The following is a 22,074-nucleotide window of genomic DNA, read 5'->3' as shown; positions in this document are numbered from 1 at the left end:
AAAACAGTACTTCTTAGCACAGTGGGATATTTTGAATTCAGTTTTCCTTTGGTGTCCCCTTTTAAAGCCTTCTGATCTCATCATAATTTATTTTCTACTCTGGTGCTCACCATAGCCCTGATCAAACAAACTGAACCAGGTAGGTGGTTATGTGGCGCCTCAGTGAGTTCAAATGGACTTCACATGGGTGCAGGGTATCTGCAGTCTCTCTCCAGTATCTGTGCCCATGTTACGTTGAGACAATTGCTGATCTGTAGAGTGAACTGACTAATCAATTCAGCTGTGTAATCCAAATATCAACCCCAAAGCAGCCACTGTAAGGAATCCTTCTCTTACTAATAGGAAAGATAACCCAAATAGGAAAATAACTCTGAGGCAGACCTTTTAAAATTGTTCCAGGAAACACCAAATCCCACTCCTACCCCCGAGTTTGGTCACATCACACCCACTAAAGTTCAAGAAACCCACAGAAATGCTCAAATAAATTGGTTAGTCTCTAAGGTGCCACAAGTACTCCTTTTCTTTTTCCATAGAAATATTTGAGCCACCACTTGCAAAGCAGACCCATTCCCTTTCTGGCTGGGAGACCCAGGAAACAATAATATTGCCCACTCAACAGAAATTTTCAACATTATCTTCCAAGAAGTGAACATTTCAACCTTCCTGAAAAATGCAACAGTCTACTCAATCCTCAGGAAGTCAACATCTAATGCAGACCAGCTTTGCAGCTAAATAAAAATTAAGAAAGTAGTAACAATCAAGTTCCAACAATATATGACATCTTCCAACATTCTGGATGCTACGTAGTTAGGCTTCAAACCAAGGCACAAGAGAGAGGCAGCACTCATAGCACTAAAAGAGGTCTTCCTTGTGGCAATAGATAAAGGCCATATCTCAATGCTCATACTGCTTGACCTCTCTGCAGCTTTCCATAGAGTTGATCACAACACACTACTGACCTGCCTACAACATGTCTGGAGTAGGTATCTCAGCAGTACAGTGGCTCCAACCATTCCTCTCCAAGAGGACCTAAAAGGTACACAGAGATCCCACAGCAATCCTTTCCTTCTTCAAAGTCTACATGGAAGTACTTTAAAAGGTGGTAAGCCATCACATGTTCCAGTCCCAACAACATGCAGGTGACACCCTGCTGCATACCTCACTTTCAACATGTAATTGGCATCATTGCAAGACTGTACAAGAGAGCAGTTCATGGATGGGGAACAGTTGGCTCAAACTAAATCCAAGAGTGAAGAGATACTGGTCGGAAGGACAAAAAACTTTTGAAGAGTTAGCTGGGACTTTGGTCTCCGCTTGCATGTAAAGCATTTGCTCCACACTCCCCATTGATAAAAAGAAGTGGTGTGAATCCTTAAGGTCATTCCTAATTATATATCATCAGACAGCATCAGTGGTGAAAAGTGCCTTCTACCTGCACCTTGATAGGGAACATCACTCCTTCCTACAGGACAAGAATCTGGTCACAGCGATCGATCATTTCCTCATGTCTAAAGTAAAATGCTGTAAATCACTATCTGGATGCAAGACAGAGGCTCCAGCTTATACAGAATGCATCTGCCAAACTCCTCAATAGGAAGGGCCACCATAAGCTTATCTCCCCAGCAGTGGAATAGCCAGGTGGAGAAAACAGGGGGAGCGGAGATTAAAAAAGGCGCCACCCGCTAGTACTCACCCAGCGGCGCTCCAGGCCTTCAGCGGCACTTCGGCATAGGGTCCCTCACTTGCTTCAGTCTTTGGCTGCACTGAAGGACCCTCCTGCCCCCGAAATGCCGCCGAAGATCAGAGTGAGTGAACGACCCAACGCCGAAGTGCCGCCGAAGACCCAGAGCGCCGCCTGACCCACCGCCGAAGACCTGGAGCGCCACCAGGTGAGTAAAAATTAAAAAGGCGCCACTTCTGCTCGGTGGGAGAGCAGCTGCTGCCCCACTCCCCACCTAGCTATGCTACTGCTCCCCAGTGTTCTGATCCCTCCTACGGTTCCTGTAAATTTGCACCGCTGGTTCTAATCTTCACCGTCAATCTTCACCTTCCAAGCCATCGAGTCGACCCAGAGACATCAGCAATTACGTCTCCATCAGTGATCTGCCCCAAGATACGTGCACTCCTCACAGACAATGCATCTTATAAAATTCAAGAAGATTTTAAGAGCTGTAAGTAAAACATTTGCAGTTGTTGGAATTCAGCTGTGGAATGAAGGAACACAGGAGATCAAACTAACCCAGAATCTAAAAATTTCAGCGCACAATGCAAGTCTCTCTTCTTTGACAAAGCATCTCCACCATAAGCAACAGTGTTTTGGACCTCCTTTGTAAATTCTTAAAGCTGAAGCCAAGATGCTTTCTGCATGACCACTGCAGACATAAGCTGTTCCAATAGGTCCTTCCTGGTAGATATAGTCGGTACCAATAAGGATGTCTTAGAAGGAACCGAGATTGTATGGGAAGCACGGCATTTACTTGGTACCGAGAATGATATAAGTACAGACATTACCGAAGGAGTTATAGGTACCACCGTCTTAGAAAAGGAGTGCTTAAACTCCTGTGCTCTGCTTCTGCAGTATAGAAAGTCTTGGTACGAAAGCATGTTTGGTGCCTCTGTTCTTAGAGGAGCCTGGAGCCATGCACATGAGGTTAATACTGATAGTACCTGGAGACTCAACAGTACCCAGTTCTTTAGTTCCAGGACACCAAGACTTCTTTGAAGTAGATTCCTTCTGAGGAGGATGGTCACTCTTTTTATGGGTCTTCTCCGAGGATTTACCTCAAGTAGATCCAGGTGAACATGCTGAAATCAAAGGGGCACTGTGTTCACTCCCAGGCTGATGTCCAGGGGGTTTGTCCTGGCCTGGATCTGAAGCTGGGTGGAGAGAATGCTCCATCATTAAGAGTGCGAGACTTATCTCAGGATTCCTCTTCAACCCTACCCTTAAAAACAGAACAGACAGAGCACTTCTGAAGAATATGCAACTCCCCCATTCAGTGGATACACTGAAAATGCCCACCACTGACCAGGCAAGTGAGGCACCATTTGAAGCCTAGAGCGCAAAAGTGATCTGAGGAAAAAGCTCCACCCTTTCCCCATCCTGTAAGGTGGGAAATGATTGAGACCGACCGACCAAGAGAGAGAGAGAGCGCCAGACCGACCGAATTTGATTCATATTTAGTACATCCTTTAATAAGTGAAAATATAACCACATATTATTAAAACACTGTATGCAACCGATGCAACCTCCCCCACAAATGATTTCATTAATCAGTGCAGAACCCCCTTTAGGGCTATATATTGACCTATGTGCACCTCAACAGCCTAAGAGTATCAGGGAAGGTCTTATGCATTCTCATATGTTTCTCCTGATCAATGTACAGAGAGTTGGCTTTGACAGCCAGGCCATGCTCCACGTTAGATTTGCTGTGGACATCATCTGCAAGGTGTCCTCTGCCTCCCTCAACGTTTGCCAAAGGCTCTGGATGGTGTTATCGATTTTGTGGACTTCGTTAACAAGGCATAACTGGGCGAATCCCAGCTTAGCTCCACGTTTGACTTCTGTGCGCGCTCGGCCAGAAAGGGGTGGGTGCGTGGGTGTGGGAGATAGTGTATTTTCAAACAGAAAGGCACACTAATGCTCTGTCTCAGACAGAAGCAGTTGAGAAGGAACTGGGGTTAGTTCGACCATGCAGCCCTATATAGCCTTGGTGCAGGGCACAAAGATGTATGGGACACATGACTACTATCAAAAATCTCTAAAGATTCAGGCAGTGTAAGCACCCCTAGGGACATACTTGAAGAAGAATAATTTGTTACTACAGCAATTGGCACAATAGAAAATAGTGTAATACCATTGATCCTGCTACAGTGGAAGGATTTTACTAGGCATTGAATCAGACAATTCTAGGGGTACAAATATAAGAACACTGAGGGAAAAAGCAGTCTTGTTCAAAACATATCACAGATATCATCTCTTGAGAAAGAGAACAGTTTGGACTCTGAGTCACAACAGCAGCACATTGTAATGCTATACAGAAAACCTGGGATCAGATGTCATCTAGGGAATTTTAAGTTGGTACACACAGAACAGTTGACAGATTCTACTATTTTTCAGGGAACAAGTTAACCACAGAGGTTTTAGCACTCTCTCTTGAACACTAGTAATGCCTCTAAAGCAGGGATCTCAAACTCAAATTACTACGAGAGCCACATGAGGACTAGTACATTGGCCCGAGGGCCGCATCACTGACACCCCCGCCCCCATTCCACCCCTTCCATGAGGCCCCACCCCTGCCTCTTCCAACCCCTTCCCCAAAGTCCCCACCCCAACTCCGCCCCCTCCCTACCCCTATTCCAACCCCTTACCCAAATCCTCGCCCCTGCCCTGGCTCTTCCCCTGAGTGCACAGCTCCCCGCTCCTCCCCCCTCCCTCCTGGAAAGTGCTAAGCACCGCCGGGAAGCACCTCGAGGAGCAGGGACACGGTACGCGGGAGGGGCGCACGTGGGTGAGGGGAGCTTGGCGGCCACAGCAAATAACGCCCCACGTGTTTGAGACCCCTGCTCTAAAAGTAAGGTTGTACTGTCCTTCCCTTCCTACAATGTTGATTTAGTGCAGAGGATTCCTAGGGAGCGCTCTCGTATTTAAAAAGAAACCAAACCAACCATTTCTTTTTTCTGCACAGCAATTTGTTCTAGCAAACTATTAAAAATAGTGTTAAACCATCTTTTCTCTTCCCTCACTATTAAGATGCTCACCAGAAAGTAATTCAGCAATAAAAGCCAAGCTCAGTTACCATCTGAAGCAGACACTTACAGAAGGCACAAACTCCTGCAGTCTTGAGATTGCTTCAGTCTTGCTTAATCGTACATGTAGGCCTATAGAACAAAAGGGGAGAAAATTCAAGATAAAAATCAAAGGCAACCAAGTTGGCTTTTCAATCAGATTATAAATGCTAGACCAAAGTGTTGGAAAATGAGAAACTATAAGCAGTGTTTGCTAAATAGTATTTACAAACTTATGGTTTCTTGCTTAAGTGACAACCTGTAGTCACATATTACGTAACCAAGGGAGCATTCTCACTAAAGATTACAAGATCTGATACAAGTTGCCTTTGTGGCCGGTGCAGAGACAAGAAACACAGTTTAGGAACAGCATCTGGTTTTATTTGGGCTTTAGGAAAAGCAATAGCCACTCACTGCATAGATCCTACATGTTCAACCTGAAAATCTGGACTGGCATGAAAAACGGTGTGGGTTTTTTTGTTTTTGGGGAGTTGGTTGGGTTTTTTTTGCGGCGGTGTGGGGGAAGATATGTTGATGGTAGTAAGATATAGGGCAGTGGTTGACACTGCTGAACTCTTTTTCCTTCTCTTCAGCTAGGCACTCTGCAGCATAGAGCTAAAGGGTGGTGATGGTCAAGAAGGATGTGTAACTCTGCTGTTTGCATGCAACCTGAATGTAGGAAGAATCTTGCCTCAAAACTAAGTCTGATAGGGTAAGCCTATTTGGCTTGTAAATCCTGTGATAAAGTTAAGACAGTACAAACGGTTGGTGCACAGATTGCCCTGCTGCCCCACAAAGTCCCTGTATGAGTTGAGGAAGTTCCTCTTGACTTACGGAAGTTGAAATCATCAAGGCCAATAGTGCCCCGGAATTTTACAATCCACATAGATTATGATTATTCAGAGTTAGCCCAAAACTTCATGACTACCATGACCATAATGGGAGTATCCCAGGTAGTTGTCTGTGCAAACTCATGCAGAGTCTGCAGACCAATTGTGCGTGGCCAGTTGGTGTTTGGATTAGAATAAGAGACTGCAGGACTGGATGTTATACATGCCATGGACTAATTACTGCCTCATGCGGTCTGAAGTCAGGGCTGCAGTTTCCCTGCACCGTGAGGGATCTGTTCTGAGGATCTTCCCTCAGGAGTTAAGGAAGTGCTCTCATGAACAGAGAGTTCCACTCTCCTAAAATTCCCAGCTTTACATCTCCAGTTCATATGGCCCAGAGGATGCAATTAAGCATCTCTGTCAGTGTTTAGCAGCAAATGGGGAAAAGAAAGAAGTACATTAGCCAAGGCTCAGTCCAGAGAATGCCAGGGTGATAATGGTAGACTGGGGGAAGCAATATGGATGTCTTAGATTTTCAGTGGCTTTTAAATGATTATGTGCACCTAGGATAGCTTCCCCCACACCACTCTCCAGATTAGCGCCTGGCCATTCCTCCATTTTAAGTGTGGACATAGCTACTGTAATCTTTGTCATTTCAAGATCAGCCTACTGCAGCATGCTCTACACAGGGCTATATCAAATATATTTGGAAACTGAAACTGCCATCCAAACCATCAAAAACCACCCTCTTTCTCTCCCCAAAAGACTCAGTGTCACAGCAACCTTATAGGAAAAAAGGCTCCCTGACAAAACAGGGTGCTGCAGAACAGGGGGAAAGAAATTATCCCCTCCTCCTTCCCACAGGCGATAAGCAAGTTGCACTTACTCACTCTGCAGTTTCAAACTCAGGGTGGAGGGGACCAGAGCATTGCCTCTGAAAAAGTTCAAATCTCTGTTTTTAAAATACAGTAAAATTTGAAAATCATTTCCTATGCAGTGAGTTTTCCCCCCTCTTTAAAATATACTATAGTCACATGATTTATTCAATATACTTACTCTGGTGCTATAAAAACACTAACTTGCGTAACAATTTCCAGAGAAACCACATTTAACTTTTAAACCCAGTACAAAGCAATGGCTATTTTAACAAATTTTATACTACTTTTCCACATTTCAACTATAAATACATTTTTGGACAATGCCAGAGATTGAACAACATACCTGAAGAATGACAAAGTGGAGATGGAAGACGAAATTCCAATTACAAAAAGCAATTCAAAAAGTAAAGCATGTTGACTCTCACCTGCAAGCGTCCTGGACAGTGGCAGGTGTATGCTGACAGGATCTACTGACACTCTGTAACGTTTGCTTTCCAGAGTGTGGCCACATAACTGAAGCACCGTCTTCTCCCGTGAACGGCTACTTGTGCTGCACCTCATCACAGCTGTATGGCACTCTTTGTAAGCCTCCAGCAACAGGTCTTCCTAGAATTGAAAAGATTTTTATGCAGTTCATTAAACAAAACCCACACACAAATACACCTCTCATCCTCCTGCCATTTGTTTTCATGGTTTAATGAGGTCACTAAAAATCCATGACAGTTATTTCCTTATTCCTTAGTACGGGCCCATATATTAATGTACATGTAGAAGGCTACAGAAAACAAAGTTTTGCCCCCATTTGTTAAACCTATATTTTAATATTTACTATTTACCTGCATAACTCCCCCCCCCACCCAAAAACATATCAAAATTTTACAAGGAAAAATGTGAATTTCTATAAAATCTTGAATTTGACTGTCAAATCTGAAATGAAAAATTTCATTTCAAATCCACAATTCAAAGTAAAAATTGTCCATTTTGTTTTGACTTAAAAATCTCATTTGGTTTTGATTTTTGGAAACAGAAGCATTGTGACTTTCCCATTTTCAGATTCCTTCCTCTCCCTTTAATTTTTCATCCCCTTCCCTTCCTGCACCGCTAAATAAAAATCAGACAAATAGCGAAGGGCCCATATGTACTACATCTTTCAATGTACTCCAGTAGACTATTTTCAAACTCCACTATTTGAGAAACTAATTCTTTCCTGACCTAATATGTTATGTTTCAACCTGAAGTGAGTTTAGTTTTAGTTGAGATATAAACCTGTGAGGAGAGGAGATTACAATAGAAATGCTTAACAGACTTCGCTACAGTGGTGTTTAATATCAGGTACACCTATAAACACATACAGATGATTATAAACTAGTGTCTAAATACAACTATGTTCCCTAACTAGGTTCTTGTACCATACCCTCTGGTATCAGATTATATTACTATCTAGAAGAGGAATGGGACTTTTTTTTGCAGAAACTCCAAGCCTCTGCAGGCCTGAAATTTCCTTTCAAACAAACAAGTAGTCAGGTAACCACGCTGTATGTATTTAGTAAAAGAACTGCAGATTGTTAAAAAATAATCTGTTCATGGGTTGGTTTTTAAAGAAGGGGAACTATAAGGTTCTGTATTGTACAATAGTGCAGCTTTTCAGCAAAGTTTCTAGTTCACTAAACAATATACTCAACAGCCACATGCATAAGAACCACAAATAGTATTTCCTTACATCACAGGCGCACCACTCTTGGAACATCAAAAGAATGTTCTTCAGCTGCATCTGGATAGCAATGGCTGCTTCCCAATCTGGGTCCACCTCGATATGTTGACCAATCTGTCTCTGTATCTCCTCCATCCCCTGCAACAAAGAGCCCCGTAGAATATTCACCAAGGTAAGTGATCAAATGCTCAAGCAACAGGAAACCCCATAAACAGAGGGAAAAAACACAGGCTGTTCACAGATGGCTAAAATAGGAATGGTGTTACATCTACCTCCACCCACGCAAGATACAGATTTAAGAACCTGTGATCTCAGTTTTGTGCCTGCAACATGCAGAACATTACCACAGAGAGTACTATGTGAACAGATGACAAATATTCCAATATTTTTGCAATGGCACATGAGAAAAACATTATTAAATGCACTGTACCTGCATGCAAGTCAGAATTCTCAAGAAAGACCGGAATCCTTCCAAAAACCGTACCCTCAGTCTGTCTGTCCACACTGTAGGCTTAGTGATTAAGATATATCTGTCCCAAAAAATGTATTGCTCATAGTTTAGGATTTTCTTTTGCCCATATTTATATCTAGAATGTTTTCAAATTCATTAAAGTCATTAGCATCATCACCATGTCACACCACCATCCTTTATCTCAAAAACGCTCGGTAAGACTTCCCAAACTAGCAGAGGTATCAGCTACAGGGTTCCAGTGTTTGGAATTACTGTAATTTGAATGCAAAGGTATTATAGGCTATAGGTATCTTGCTCTTAAATTAGTAATATTAATCCTGTGCATAAAAGTAACTTGGAATCTCTCAGGATTCAAAGTACTATGCAAATGTAGAGTATTATGAAGTTTTGCCAGGTGTACTAGAATGGCAAGGATTAAAGAGTCAAATTTCCCAGACCGCCTTACTGCAGGGGGTATACTTTTGTATTACTATGTTTCTTATCCATAGAGCTAGTTTTTTTAAAAATGCACAAGGAAGGGGAGTTGTCAGGAAAATTTCATCAACATTTGTTTTCCATTTAGACCTTTATATTTCTTTCTATGAGATATTCCAATTTTTGGTGAACTTTCACAATTTTTTTTTTTTTTTTTTTTACCAGCTCTAGTCATCCACTGTGCCACTTCTGATTTCTGAATAGAAACAACCCAGCCTATTTCAGGGTCAATACAGGAAAAGATGTTTGTCCATATAATACTTTACTAGTGCTAAATTTCTCTTCATATAGTCTTCACTAACTAAAAGACTTCTGAGACTTAACACTTTGTAGCTGTAAAGCTTTTTGCAAGAACATATTATTTAGCTATACTTATTACCCATCCTCAATTATGGGAATATTTTATACTGAAATATAAAGTGAAGTGATAAGGCAGAGCCTGGAAGTATAATTTAATAAATTTTGCAGTTTTGTACTTTTTAGTGAACTCAGGATCCATCACGGTCATCTGCACAGTTAACATACTTTTGCCAAGTCTTTTTGAGCAAAGGCAGTGACAAGTGATTTAATCAGATAAATATAAAAATACTGATGCTAAAAAAATTTATTTTCATCTAATACCAACTGAAAATATGCCCTTTGCTTGACCTAGCACAATAGTTTCTAGAAACAAAACTGGTTAGGAGGAAGGCTTTTGGGGTTGCACATCCAAGCAGCTAGAATAAAACTACAGGATATGTTAGGAGTACCACCACTGTCTGAGTTTAGGGAACTTTGACCTCATTCATTAAGCAGCCGTATCAGTATAAAAACTAGCATAATAGCCACTCTTCATTCTGCTATTTTAGATTATGTCCTGAATTAAGTTTTTTACACTAAGAATCATACTGGATTTAAGCCTTCACTGCTGTCACCAGAAGAACTTCAGTAAAGAAACAAGATCCAACTCTCAGTGCACTCAATGAGAATAATCTCATTAAATTTTAAGGCAAGTTAGATCGGGCCTTGAAGTGAGATGTGTAACAAGGTTCTCAGTAAGTGGAACATTTTAAATAAAAAGGTCATTTTTTTTGCTAGCGAGGAGGTTATACTGTAGGGAAGTCCTTGCCAGTGCAAGATTCATGGGCTTAACATAGTAGGTAATTTCTATTATTCATTTCTAGTATATATCTCATCATGTATGTAACCAAGGATGACGAGTGTGCTAGAATAGTTGATAGCCTGATAAACCCAGTGTTTCCTGGAGATTCTCATTGCTTTACATAAAAGAAAAGGATTTTGGAGAACTTCTTGACTGATTTTCAGTTCACATTTTTCTTGCCTTTGTAACACTAACTTCTAAAACTTTAATATTCTTGGTTTTATGGTTAAAATAAAATTGAAGAAAAATATTTGCCATTCTAATAGTTTTATGAAAAAAATTCAAAGCAACTGACCCCCTTTAAATGTGCAAAAATGGTCTCACAGCAGCTTTTTCCATTGGCAATGATCCACCAATTGTATCTTTCCATGGTCTACTTTCATCATTCTAACTGGTGATATCAATCTATTTCTGAACACAATACATTGTCATGGGTATTTACAATTGGGATCATGCGTGCGAATATATAGACAGTACCCTATGAGATTTAAATAACTAAAATCTCTTTGCTTACTTGCCCAATTACACTATTTTTAGTGTATATGATGCATAACCTAAACATACATAACAGAACCTTAAAGCATGCATTTGTAACTGTTGTAACCAAAATTTTCTGAACAAATTATGTTAAGAATGACGCGCCAAAGAATGGTCACAAAATTCTATCGACTATTGAACTACACACTGAACATCTACTCAATAGCCAGAAGTGTGGCATTAGATACATTAACAATGTAAAACTAATCACAACTATGTGTCACTAATTCACAATTAGCATGACCGTTACCCCTATGACTATGCTGGCATTATCAGACACCATGAAATACCAGTGGAGCCATCTTATGAGGACAAAATTAAAGATGTATGTCCACTGCGTTTGTTGTAGTACTGCATTTTTTGCAGTTTCTTTTGATGCTTTAAACTAGTTGGGATCTACTTTAAAGCAAGGTGACAACAAGGCAATCTGTTTGTGGAAGTTTTTCATACTCCCTCCTCAAATGTACACTTACTTGAGGTCACATATGACTGCATACACCCGACCCAGTTTGTCCTGGCTGTAACCCTGGAAGTTGAACTTCTCATTCTTGTCCAAGTACTCCGGCAGCACTTCTAGTAGTGTCTCTGTGATGATGCTTATTACAGTTTGCTCTTCAATAAGATGGCGTGCCTGTGTGGGAAATGGTGTTTCAACAATAGGAATCTGCCTGGCTACAAGAATAGGTAGACACTCTCTGCTCCTATTAATTCATAATTTGGATGTTCTCGACACTTGTGGCAAAGCGGTTTATAGTTTGCCAAACATTCTCTAGTGCTGTGTGTCAGCTGAGCCACACTTGCAGTAAAGAGGATGGTGTCTAAAAACGTATAGTGCCATATCGCAGTTTTGACCCCCTAGTACAGTACGCAATGCCAGGACCTGAACTATGAGACACTAAGTGAAAAAAAGAGTATCTTCAGCCTCTGACCAACTTCCATATCATTCTCTTCAGGGAAGTGAGATTCCCTTTTATCTGGGGACAAAGTCAAAGTCTCCTGTGGTAGAAAGTTTGCCAAGGGACAAGACTGAGGCTGCTTTATGCTACTGTAATAGCAGCAATGCCAGGCAGTAGGGCTCTAATGGTCCCATCACCTGAAAAGTGGACGGCTGTGGATGGCAGAGTGTGTGGCCAGAGAGGAGGGATGTGTGCCAGTTCAGGGGCTCCTACCAATGAATCTCCTGTAGGTAAGTTAGAGCTGGTGAGAATTAAAGCTCATGAAAACCTTGAGGAAAAAGGTGTGACCACAACACTGACTGCCCTATGCCAAGGTGAATTCCCCCTTCTGCACAGGTGTAATCCCTCTCTGTATCAGCTCTGTGGAATTTGGCTCATTTTCTGTATGCTGGTATTTTCATTTAGTGCCTGACTTGAAAGGCAAAACTGTAAAGGAAAGAAAATGTGTTTGTGTCCTTTGTTTCTTTATGATGTATAAACACACAACCTCATTATTTTTACTTTAGAAATGTTACAAACATCAAATCATGTCTTCCTTTATTATTTATTTATTTATTTTACTAGAGGAATAAAATACTGGAGTGGGATCTCTCTCATTCTTCTGTTGAAGAGGGACCGGTGCCAACTCTTTTCACCCAGGGAGTCTAAGAGTTTGGCAAGAGTACAAGTTACACAGGTGTCTAAAACATTTGTTAACAAGCTGAACAAAAATCATTCATTTCAATTGATCATGCTGTACTTCCTTAATAGCTGCAGTGACAAACTACTAGCTCCCCAGTCATCTATAAAGACTTCCTTGAAAGACAAGGTAGAAGAGATCTGAATTTCTCATGTGAAAACCAAGCAGGAACTCTACCTTCGAAACACACACAGATGCCCCCTCCCGCCTCCTGTCTTTTAGGGCTTCTTCATCCTTTTCTTTCCCCCCAGGTCTCCCCTCCCCCCCCCCCCCCCCCACACACACACTTTTTCCCCTCTGCAGGGAAAAAGGTAATCTTCTATTTACATGAAAAGGTAATCTTGAGCTGCAGACTAAAAGAAATTTAGCTGATTTATAGAATGACTTTGTGCAGAACTCCATTTACTTGCATCCCTTCTCATTTCTGTGATAAATTTTCATAAAAACTTCAGACAAAACAACAATTTACCCTTTTATTTTAGCAGAACTCTAAATACCCTTTTTGCTTTGGCTACAAATGTATGGAAACTGCCTACTAATTGAATCAGCAGTCTACAGATATGGTATCATGATAAACCACTCCATGATCATGATAGATTTACTGAGGTGCTGGCTATACGTACCAGAGTGGGTACAGTGAATATCTGAACTGAAAGTGCAGTCACTGAGATACTTCTATCATGGTCATCACTGATGTATTCTTTTTGCAACAGCTTGTAATACTGTGAAAAGGAGAACGTTGGGAAAATGATTAACAGCTAAAGCTAAATCCAAACAAAAAACATTTAATTTAATTTTCACTTGGAAGAAACACTACAGTTAAAACAGATGTCTTTATCACTCCCCAACAGCTCCAGATAAACACACATGAACTGCACAAAGCCCCATATCTAGCAGAGCACTTAATGTGGTTAACTTTACACAAGAGTAGAACCACTGATTCTTCTTTAAAGTTAAGCACATGCTTCGGTGCTTTGCCAGATGGAATCTAATTCCTTTATTTCCCTCACTGCCATCCTTCTCCAATGAGGGAAATAAAAAAACACACACACACACACACACACACACACACACACACAGAGTCAGTCTCTTAGCTCTTGAAATTACAAGAATCATAAAATAGGTCTTTATCCCCTCCACAAAACAGAATATGGACTGTTCTGTTGAAGAGCTGCCACCAAAAGCTCTAAGGATTCAGCATAATTCTTTCCCTTACATTTCCATTCCAAAGAGGAACACTGTCACTCACATTTTTCACTCGTAATATAAGTGGATTGTCTCTCATAACAAAGAAATGTTCTGCTAGCCCTTACTTCATGTTTATTTCTCAAATACTGCATTATCTTTTTGAAAAAAAATCAGATAGTTTACCCACTGCTTCAATGGTAGCAGAAATCTAGCAGCATGTAGTAAAGCTATATATACACACTGTGCTCATCACTATTGCACATTAGCATCTACATGTCTAAAGTGTGGTTTGAAGCAAGGACCTTGAAGTCTCATACTTTTTTGGCTGAGCTAGGAGGGTTGCTAACGCACTCCATGTTGGAAGTTCATTAGTTTAAAATCAAAACAATTCTCCATAGTTCTAAACTTAATACCAGAATGGCAAGTCTATGGCTTTTATCGTCCATTCCATTAGGTTATGGCTGAACTTGCACCTCATTTTAGATTAGAGGAAGATTGTTGGTTCTCTGGGCCAAATTGCCTAGCACCCATCTCAACTAGTGAATACAGCTTACAAGTTTTTTATGTTTTGGTTTTTGTTGTATACTAATTTATATCCTACTGCTTCTCAGACACTTCAGCAACTTCTTTCAATGTTGGAGCATGAAGAACTGTTTTGGACTCAGTATCCACAGAACTTTACTGCTACAATGTGATAATGAATAAGTTACACATGTATCTAAATAATCCTTGACAAAACCTTATTGAGAATCCTGAATTACAGATGGACAGCACCTACGCTGCATTTCTGTACAAACTGCAAGTTACCTTAAAACTGATATCAGTACGGATGTGAAAAAAAAAAAACTTTCTGAAATTAGGCTAGTGAACATGAAAAATATTTATAAAACACCATAAAACAGACGGTTTTATGGGGTTATCAAGTCAATGTACATTTAAAGAGGGCATAAACATACCATGTATTCTCTGAGTAACCATTCCACTCTCTCATAAATACCTTCCTCGATATATTTTAACAATTAAAATCTATTGTTAACTATAAGTTAAAATTCCATGGGCATGGAAGCACAAACAAGAAGAGTTAGGAAATGAAAATCAGTTTAAGATTTCATCCATAATTTTTACTCTCCTGTTTTTTGCTGAGGACATCACTTGTTTAAAATTTATAACCACAATATGTAAGAAAATATGAACATCTAGTTACCTTGACAAATTCAATAGCAAAAAGTTTTTTGTACTCCATTTCCATGAAAAAACTGCTGAAAATAAGTTCATGAAGGATCTTCCTTGCCCCTGTGAAGATAATAAAATTTGTTTTACTCTTACTCCACTAAACACTATTTTTTTTTTTGTGCAGGAAAAGAGCAGGTGGAAAGAGAAGGAAACTCCGTATCATTAGAAGTATTAAGACAGTTATGCATATACGCATATAATCAACCCACTGGCAAGTAGCCTATTATTCATTTTAACAACATTCATTAGGTAACTGCTTCAGAACTCTGGTAGATACAGGAATCCACTTGTCCAACATGGCTCTGTTTCCCCCCACCCGCTTGGGACACGGTGAGCTCAACTTCCTTTTAGCTTTCTTTGAAAGCCAATGAGCGAAGATCTAAGACCAGTCTACATTCAATTTTTTGAACCAATTACACTATATAGAATTTAGAAACAAATAAGCTAACATGCTATGAGCACCAATATACCTGTGTAACTGCATCCACATGACAGGATTACAACCAAACTATATTAGTTTCTAAACGGATAATTAAATCAGTATAAGAATTGTATGCAGACAGGTTTCTTTAAATCATCCAAGTCATGCGTGTTAAGCTTTCTTAGCTTCGCTGTTTAAGGGTAACAGATCCTCTTTGACATTTTGTGGTTTTACTTAGTTTGGAAACAGGAGGAATGTTCTAGTTCTGCAGGGTTGCGTCTCCATTTGTGAACAGTTTCTGGGCTCTTAAATCTTTTATGCCAATCAGGCATATCATTCTCTTCTCAGACACTTTCTACTCTGGTTATTTTGTATGGAATATCCTACCACTCTCAGTAATGAAGGTCCGTATTCCCTTTGTCCTTTACTTAGCCATTATAGATACGTATATAAACAATTATACTTATGTCACTGTAGCTGAAATGTTATCATACCTTCTATTTTGTAACATTTTACATTTGAAAACTGAGAGCAGGTTTTCATCGTCAAGTTACATTCCCAGAGTACATCCTCCAAAATATGTAAATTTGAAAGGAAAGGATAGGGAGGCAGACACTTAACAAAAACTCAAATCATATTCTTAAACTTCAGCTGCCCTAGAATTAAGAACTACATTAAAGACTTAACTTACACTACTATGGCTTCCATTTTAGGGCATTTATTTATTTAGCATATTTAACAAATATATTAAAGTGGATTGCAACTTCAGTTCAGCGTAACTTACATACACCCACCCACCTTTATGAAGTTTTGCATCCCAAAGCATCAACATGCTTATGAGGCAGGGCTTTTCAGAGTCAGCTTCCTCTTTGAGGCATATTTGACAGAAGATCTGGCGGAAGTCACCTAGACAGAGAAGTACATTAGTTTGTGTAATGTCATTGAATAATCAAGGGGTCCACCCAACAAAATACAAGTCTGTTTAAGAGATAATTTCATACAGAAATTACTTCTGGATTCTGATCTTAAAAACAAAATCACAGATCACTGACTAACCTTAATATTTCTACACAAGTGTGATCTCAGCATACCTTGTTGCTCTGCAGAATAACTTCCCTAATTTCCACAGAGTAGAGTTACCTACTTACGAGAGAAATTTAGGGAGTTGTGGAGGACTGACATTTCACTAGGAAGGGGGTCAAGACAGCCTTGCACAGAAAATTCTACCCCAGATCTGAACACAGGTGGGCAGGCCAGGTTGGGATGTGACTTGATCTCTTCCAGCCCCTACACAAGGTACTCTTACGAAGTTGGATTACATAGGCTTTGTGTAAGATTCCAAAATGTCATCTTATATTTCTTTAAAGTTATTGATAAACAAATTATTTGCAGAAGTAGGATGAATGTATGATGGCCACTTTTCTAAAGACAAAAGCATTGGTGAAAGAATTAGGAAATGAGTCCTTATATTAGAGGTTTCTTATGTGCAGTGCAATTTTGCAATCATGAAGCAAAAACAGTGGTGATTTGATTCAGTTTAATAAGGACTAAACCTAGCACCCATTTCTCTGAGAAGAGAAAGGGGCCTATGAATGGATTTGTTGTTTTATTTTCTAAGCAACATTCTAAATTTGGAAAAATAACGAGTCTGGAGTGGACTTGAGAGTCTCTTGTTAACACAGTCAGCCTTTGGGCCTCAGGGAGGAGAATCTGAGTTTTCAAAAAACAATCTAACCATTTTCATTTTGAAGAATCTTGAAAAGAAACACATTATTAGGACTGAAAGGAGCAAGCAGCTGGCTTCTGCTTCTGCAGCAAGATACTTTAAAGATCTCTTCTCCACACACACTTTATGTAAAATTAGTCAGTTAGGTTTGGAATGTTCCCCAAAGAATCAGCACACAGACAGGAAAGCCACCTAAAGAGTCTCCATGAGATGCTGGAGGCGGGGAAAGGAGGGGAACACACCATAACAGTTTGAGGGGTGAAGTGATGAAAAGACAGATATATTATTGCAAGGGAGAAGAGAGAGAGAAAGATTATTTATTTTAAGGGGAGAAAAATGGGAGTATTTTAAACAAGGGAATATCACATGTATTGCTGCCTAAAGAGATATTTTTTGAGGGTACCTCTTGCTAAAGTTTTGGCAGCCCATTACTGGAACAAAGTAAATTATATGCTTACTTGAATAGCTCATAAGTTTGTTCAACCAAGAACCAAGACGCAAAGCAAATTTCTGATGAGCCATAACATCAGCATGCAGAACCTCCACATGAAGCGGTCGTTGGGAGACATTCTCAGAGTGCCTCTACAAGTCAGGTAAAAACAAGAAAATAAAGTTTGAAGGTGAGAAGGCCGAGAAGTTCTAATCTTCTTAACCCGTTCACGAACCCTCCTCTCACTTAAGCAAATTTTTGCTGCAGACACCTAAACCAGCTGACTCCCGATTTAGGACAGTATTTAACACATGTATTTCTAACTTGACCAAAAGATGGTGGAATAAATTGTATCTCAAGGGGTTTAAAGAAAGATTATAAAAAAATCTGCATGTATTAAGTTATAAAGATTACATAAAAAAAATATAGACAGACAAATTGAGTGAGGTAATATATTTTATCGGACCAAATTCTGTTGGTGAAAGAGACAAGCTTTTGAGTTTACACAGATTCTCTCTAATATCCTGGGACCAACACGGCTACATCATCACTGCAAATAACAAAAAAAAAAGGTAATAAAAAAAATACAAAGAACACCAAAATTTGTAAGAGTGGAATAAAGATTTCAGGAAGTTACCTTGATTTCTTCCTTTGCTTCCTGACAGGATACATAAGGTCCTTCTTTAACAGCCCTGCGACCCTGTTTAAATAACAAGGAATTAAATAAGAAATGAATTAATAAAATATTGGAAAAAAAAGAACAATTTAAATTAAATTAAGTTAAAAAAAAAAAAGACACTTCGGCCAGGTCCCTGCTAGGTGACATTATTCAAAATAAGCAGGCGACACAAGGCAGGTGTGGTGAGGAAACAGGTATCTGACTGCCAATTAATTTTATCTAAAAATTACTAAACAAAAATAATTCAATCAAGGTTGATAAGTGGGAGAAACAAGAATTAAATAGATGGAATTAATAAATAATTGTTTCTCATTAAATTAGTTCAGGGAAACCAAAATCAAAAGATGGAATTATCGATACAGACTATTCAGGAGACTATTATTTTAGTAGCAGGGGTTCTTTTAATGCACTAGGTGACGCCTCATAATCAACAATTATTTTCTTCAAAATTAAGAAAATATTTAAGTAACTAAAATAAAGAGAAAAATCAATACACAAAATAAATCAATAAGTATATAAAATGACAAGAGAATATTAATACACAACTCAAATCAGCAATGAATAGGCAAATGAGTTAAGCATATAAAATAAAAGGTAAATGAGTATTAAAGTATTAATACTTAAAATTAACTTGTAATTACTTATGTAATTCTAAAATGTAAGAGAAAAATCACAACAAAAATTGATTAAATATTGGCAAAACTTCTATCATAGAAGAATAAAACTCAAAGCTATAAGAATCAACAACCATGCTATTCAGTCATCTACTCAAGGCACTAAATATATCAATGGGTATTTGAACTTCTCTACATGAGCAACTAAACCATGGCAAGCTGGGGTGTGAATCTACCCTGACACTACTGTGAATGTGGTCTAAACGTCCATATGCATTCTGTTGATCTGTTGAGTTTGTTAGAATGCTTTGAGCTGCATTCCAATGAACGGTTAACATAGGCCATGACCAACTACTGCAGGGCAGGTTCACACCCCGGCTTGCCGTGGTCTAATTGTTCCTGTAGATAAACCCTAAGGCCTTGTCTACCCTGCCACTTTACAGCGCTGAAACAGTCTCACTCAGGGGTGTGAAAAACACACCCCTGAGCACAGTGCTAGTGCCACAACTACACAGCCATGTTAACGTGGCAGCACTTTAACGTTGGCATCGAAGACATACCCTTAGTCTCCTACTGAGAGAGACTAATGATTAAACATCATTTACATTTCAGTAAACACATTAAGTGTAAAGTAACCAAGGTAAATTCAATTAAAGTAAATTAGGTTATAAAACTATCTAAAAAAATCTCCTACATTAAAGAAAAATAAAACTGGGAAAAATAAATAGGATAGCGTACTTGAGTATAACAACAAATAATTCTTCTCAACTCTATCTTAAGAAATCAGAATTCTAGGACTAAACAAAGGATTTAACTAAATGAATTCAAGGTCATATGACAATTACAGCTCACCATTAATCAGTGTTCAGACACAGCTGTCTAGCTAGAAATTGTTATTTCTACGCAAGCTGGGATATAAATCACCCAAGGAAGGAACAGGTAGGGTTCTCTCTGTTTTGGTTGAATTAATAGGCTAAATGGAAATGGTGAAAGATAGTAACAGAGTCTAACCAAGTATTGTGTAAGGTGCCGGTCTCCATTTTACACAAGGCAAAAAGTTTAGAAAAGCTGAGTTAGATGTGAGACTCCAAAAACAGAAAACCCAATAATAAAGGGGGGGATTTCAATTAACCCCATATTGACTGGGAACATGTCACCTCAGGACAGGATGCAAAGATACATTTTCTAGGCACAATTAATGACTGCTTTTTGGAGCAGCTAATCCTGGAATCCACAAGGGGAGAGGCAATTCCTGACTTCGTCCTGAGTGGAGCACAGGAACTGGTACAAGAGGTGAATAGCTTAATCATCAGTAATAGCAACCATAATATAATAAATTTAGCATCCTTGCAGGGGGAAAATACTAAAGAAACCCACCAGAATAGCATTTAACTTCAGAAAGGGGAAAATACACAAAAATGAGGAATTGAGGTAAACAGAAATTAAAAAGAAAAGCCACAGGAGTGAAATGCGTGCGAGCTGCACAGAAACTATTTAAAAATACCATAACAGAGGAAGAAAAAAAAAATGTGAATCCATAATTTAAAAAAATAGTAAGAGGACCAAAAAAAAAAATCGCACCATGGCTAACCAACAAAGTAAAAGAGGTGGTTAGAGACAAAAAGGTATCCTAAGTAAAATACTAATATGGGAAATAGAAAGTAGCGTTTACACTGGACTTGCCAAAGGTTAAGTATAATTAGGCAGGTCAAAAAAGAATTTGAAGAGTAACTAGAAAAAAAGCACAAAAACTAAGAGCAATTTTTTTTTAAGTCAGTCAGAAGCAGGAAGCCTCTAAACAATCAATGGGGGCACTGGATAATCAAGATGCTAAAGGAGCACTTCAGGAAGACAAGGCCCAGGTGAATCCTATGCATCAGACTTCACTGAGTATGTGAGGAAGGTTCCCACGCCTGAGCCATTCTTTTTAGGTGATGCATTTGAGGAACTGTCTCAGATTGAGGTGTCAGCAGCGGAGATTTTGGAACAAACTGATAAATTAAACTAATAAATCAGCAGAACCAGATGGTTTTCATCCAAGAGTTCTGAAGGAAATCAGATACGAGATTGCGGAACTACTAAATGGTATGTAACCTATCACTTAAATCAGCCTCTGCACAGATGACTGGAGGATGGCTAATGTGATGCCGATTTTTTTTTTTTAAAAAGTCTTCAGAGGCAATTCTGGCAATTACAGGGTCAGGGAGCAAACCGGTTGAAACTATAGTAAAGAACAGAATTATCACACACAGAGATGAACACAATATAGATTCACAGATACTAAGGTCAGAAGGGGACCATTATGATCATCTAGTCCGACCTCCTGCACAACGCAGGCCACAGAATCTAACCCACCCACTCCTGTGAAAAACCTCTCACCTATGTCTGAGCTACTGAAGTCCTCAAATCGTGGTTTAAAGACTTTAAGGAGCAGAGAATCCTCCAGCAAGTGACCCGTGCCCCATGCTACAAAGGAAGGCGAAAAACCCCAGGGCCTCTTCCAATCTGCTCTGGAGGAAAATTCCTTCCTGACCCCAAATATGGCGATCAGCTAAACCCTGAACATATGGGCAAGATTCACCAGCCAGATACTACAGAAAATTCTTTCCTGGGTAACTCAGATCCCACCCCATCTAACATCCCATCACAGGCCATTAGGCCTATTTACCATGAATATTTAAAGATCAATTAATTGCCAAAATCATATTATCCCATCATACCATCTCCTCCATAAACTTATCAAGTTTAATCTTAAAGCCACATAGATCTTTTGCCCCCACTGCTTCCCTTGGAAGGCTATTCCAAAACTTCACTTCTCTGATGGTTAGAAACCTTCATCTAATTTCAAGTGTAAACTTCCGGATGACCAGTTTATATCCATTTGTTCTTGTGTCCACATTGGTACTGAGCTTAAATAATTCCTCTCCCTCTCCAGTATTTATCCCTCCGATATATTTACAGAGAGCAATCATATCTCCCCTCAACCTTCTTTTAGTTAGGCTAAACAAACCAAGCTCCTTGAGTCTCCTCTCATAAGACAGGTTTTCCATTCCTCGGATCATCCTAGTAGCCCTTCTCTGTACCTGTTCCAGTTTGAATTCATCCTTCTTAAACATGGGAGACCAGAACTGCACACAATATTCCAGGTGAGGTCTCATCAGTGCCTTGTATAACAATACTAATACCTCCTTATCTCTACTGGAAATACCTCGCCTAATGCATCCCAAGACTGCATTAGCTTTTTTCACGGCCATATCACATTGGTGGCTCATAGTCATCCTATGATCAACCAATACTCCAAGGTCCTTCTCCTCCTC

General features: G+C 39.5%; 1 protein-coding gene across 2 annotated transcripts in view; it reads right to left on the bottom strand.

Annotated features, from left to right (window-relative positions):
- The window catches only part of UBR1 (ubiquitin protein ligase E3 component n-recognin 1), a 137,154-nt gene that overhangs the window by 84,652 nt on the left and 30,428 nt on the right, over positions 1–22,074 (bottom strand). For both annotated transcript variants that reach the window (XM_074955630.1, XM_074955631.1), the window contains exons 7-16: positions 18,102–18,164; positions 17,493–17,616; positions 16,107–16,214; positions 14,859–14,947; positions 13,090–13,188; positions 11,305–11,462; positions 8,638–8,737; positions 8,217–8,345; positions 6,922–7,102; positions 4,820–4,881 (exon numbers count right to left, since the gene is read on the bottom strand). In XM_074955630.1, coding sequence (XP_074811731.1) covers positions 4,820–4,881; positions 6,922–7,102; positions 8,217–8,345; positions 8,638–8,737; positions 11,305–11,462; positions 13,090–13,188; positions 14,859–14,947; positions 16,107–16,214; positions 17,493–17,616; positions 18,102–18,164 — 1,113 coding nt within the window. The remainder of the gene's footprint in view (positions 1–4,819; positions 4,882–6,921; positions 7,103–8,216; positions 8,346–8,637; positions 8,738–11,304; positions 11,463–13,089; positions 13,189–14,858; positions 14,948–16,106; positions 16,215–17,492; positions 17,617–18,101; positions 18,165–22,074) is intronic.

Source organism: Natator depressus, chromosome 6, assembly GCF_965152275.1.
Source record: "Natator depressus isolate rNatDep1 chromosome 6, rNatDep2.hap1, whole genome shotgun sequence".
NCBI classification, from domain to species: Eukaryota; Metazoa; Chordata; order Testudines; family Cheloniidae; genus Natator; species Natator depressus.
Note: the sequence above shows the minus strand (reverse complement) of the source record. Positions and strands in the feature narration are given on the sequence as shown.